The sequence below is a fragment of the Cebus imitator genome, unplaced genomic scaffold, assembly GCF_001604975.1.
Source record: "Cebus imitator isolate Cc_AM_T3 unplaced genomic scaffold, Cebus_imitator-1.0 Scaffold285, whole genome shotgun sequence".
Lineage (NCBI taxonomy): Eukaryota > Metazoa > Chordata > Mammalia > Primates > Cebidae > Cebus > Cebus imitator.
The window spans coordinates 1,913,642-1,915,715 of NW_016107600.1; the positions used below are offsets into that span (position 1 = coordinate 1,913,642).

Below are 2,074 nucleotides of genomic sequence, written 5' to 3' on the forward strand. Positions count from 1 at the left end.
AAAAAAAAAAAAAAGCAGCTTTAGCAAGAATGGAAGTCATTGAGGTTGGACTGCCGAAAAGACTATCTAACATTGGAACAATTATGAACACTCCTTCTTAGAGAAGCTCTTACTGGGTTGAAATGGCTCATGTTCCTTTAATTCCTTCAGGAACTCAAAGCCTTGTTCTCCAAGATGACCCCTCAGAACCCTTTCCTGCTGCAGTTATCTAGGGTCAAAGGGTCAAGTTCAGATTCTGGCCATGCCCCGGATGCCCAGCAGAGGGAGCTGCTGTGTGGGAAGACTGCCTAGGGCAGATCCTGAGGGTGCTGGCATGGTGGCAGGGCAGAAAAAGGGGTCAGGCGGGGGGCTAAGAAGCACCGTGGGGAGCCAGCACAAGCTCTACCCTGTCCTCTTCCGTCCCTCTGTCCCTGCCAAGGTGCAGCGAGAAGAAGAGAACATGCTGGAAACAAGGCCCCCAACCCACATCGGGGAGCCACCCTGCTCCAGCCCAGCTGGGGACAAAGGCATCATTGTTAGGCCAACAGACACCCCTTTGTCCAAGTAGCAGGAGGAGAGGACCCTGGCATAGTCCGACTCCCCTTCCAGAGGCCCCTGAACTGCTGCTCTGCTACCTGGGGGAAAGGGGCCCAGTTGCTAAGGGCAGGGGGAGGAAATGAGGGAAGAAGATGGCAGGATCAGAGAGGGAGGTCAGAAGAGAAGAAGGTGAGCAAGGGAGGGAGAGCAGGAGGTGGGGAGTGTAGAGAGAGATGTGGCTGCTGAGAGAGCCTACACTCTTAGTCAGACTCTTCCCTCCCCACCACTGCGCCTCCACTCCTCCTCAGTGTTCCTCAGTGCCTTCCATCCAGGTCTTTCCCAGCTCTTCCTTTCCAGTGCCTGGAGCATTACCAGCCTGATCCCTGCTTGCTCCTGGCCTCAGAGCCCTGCTTGCTCCTGGCCTCAGTGCAGGCCAACTCCCTGCTTCTCTCTTCTCTGACACACCCCTCCCCTGCCTCCCCCTCCTTACTCACCTGCAGCTCGGTGATGGACATGATCTCCTGCCAAGTCAGTTCCATCTCTCCTAGTTCTGAAGTAGACAGCTGTATCACTCTGTTTCTGCTCTGCTGGGGAGGACACGGGGACATCCTACTGGACCAGAGTGTAGTCCAGGTTCCCCCAAAGCCCAGATGGCTCTAGAAACCTGTGTCAAAGAAAAGACGTGTTAGAGCGACACCTGCTAGGGTCAGCAAGTTAGCACTACCTCCTTGGAGCGGATCCCTCTCCCTGGGAGAAGGAGAGACCTCCTCCTCCCCACCCTCACTCATGCTGGACTCATCAACCAATCCCTTAAAATGGGGTGTGATCTCCACTTCGCTATGTCCACAGTCGGTTCCTTTGGCAGCACAAGAGGTCTTTACCTTTTATCCAGGCAAAATGCCCACTCTTTCCCCTACTTTTTAGCCCCTAAAACTGTTTTCCTGGCTAGGGGCAGAGTCAGGTCTTCTGCTTTTTTTTTGCTATGTTTTATTTTCCATTTTCTAGGGCAGCATCAGGGGCGCCCTGCTTTCCTCCTCTGTCCTCAGTGTTAGGTCCTCACCCTTTTCTTTCCAAGATGATGACAGTATATGCTTGGGGATCCCCAAGAGCATGTTGTGGAAAGAGTCAAGCAGACAGCCCCTCCCCCTCTCCAAGATATGGCCCAGGCCTGGTGGCTGATAGCAGCTCTGCCCACTCCTATCCTGGCCCTGGGCTCCCCTGCCTAGGCCAGATAAGAGGTTTATCAGTTGCAGGCAGCAGAGGCACAGAAGGAATGGGCTCTGGAGACACTGGACCTCTGCCCTGTGTCCTCACAGGGTCATTTGGGCCACACCCGAACCCATACAACCACAAGCCTTTCCTCTTCTGAGGTAATATAACAACCTTAGTAAAGACTTAGTAAGCACTTGTTAAGAACTGCGCTGGGGCCGGGCGCAGTGGCTCACGCCTGTAATCCCAGCACTTTGGGAAGCCGAGGCGGGTGGATCACGAGGTCAAGAGATCGAGACCATCCTGGTCAACATGGTGAAACCCCGTCTCTACTAAAAATACAAAAAAT

General features: G+C 53.9%; 1 protein-coding gene across 5 annotated transcripts in view; it reads right to left on the reverse strand.

The window, feature by feature from the left end:
* NFE2 (nuclear factor, erythroid 2) overlaps positions 1-2,074 on the reverse strand; it is a 9,905-nt gene that overhangs the window by 2,442 nt on the left and 5,389 nt on the right. For 3 of the 5 annotated variants that reach the window (XM_017501876.1, XM_017501878.2, XM_017501879.2), the window contains exon 2: positions 1,011-1,180. In XM_017501876.1, the coding sequence (XP_017357365.1) occupies positions 1,011-1,124 (114 nt within the window). In that variant the 5' untranslated portion in view covers positions 1,125-1,180. Of the gene's footprint in view, positions 1-1,010; positions 1,181-1,397; positions 2,039-2,074 lie in introns of those variants that run through there. The other 2 variants (XM_017501880.2, XM_017501877.2) reach the window with 2 other exon arrangements.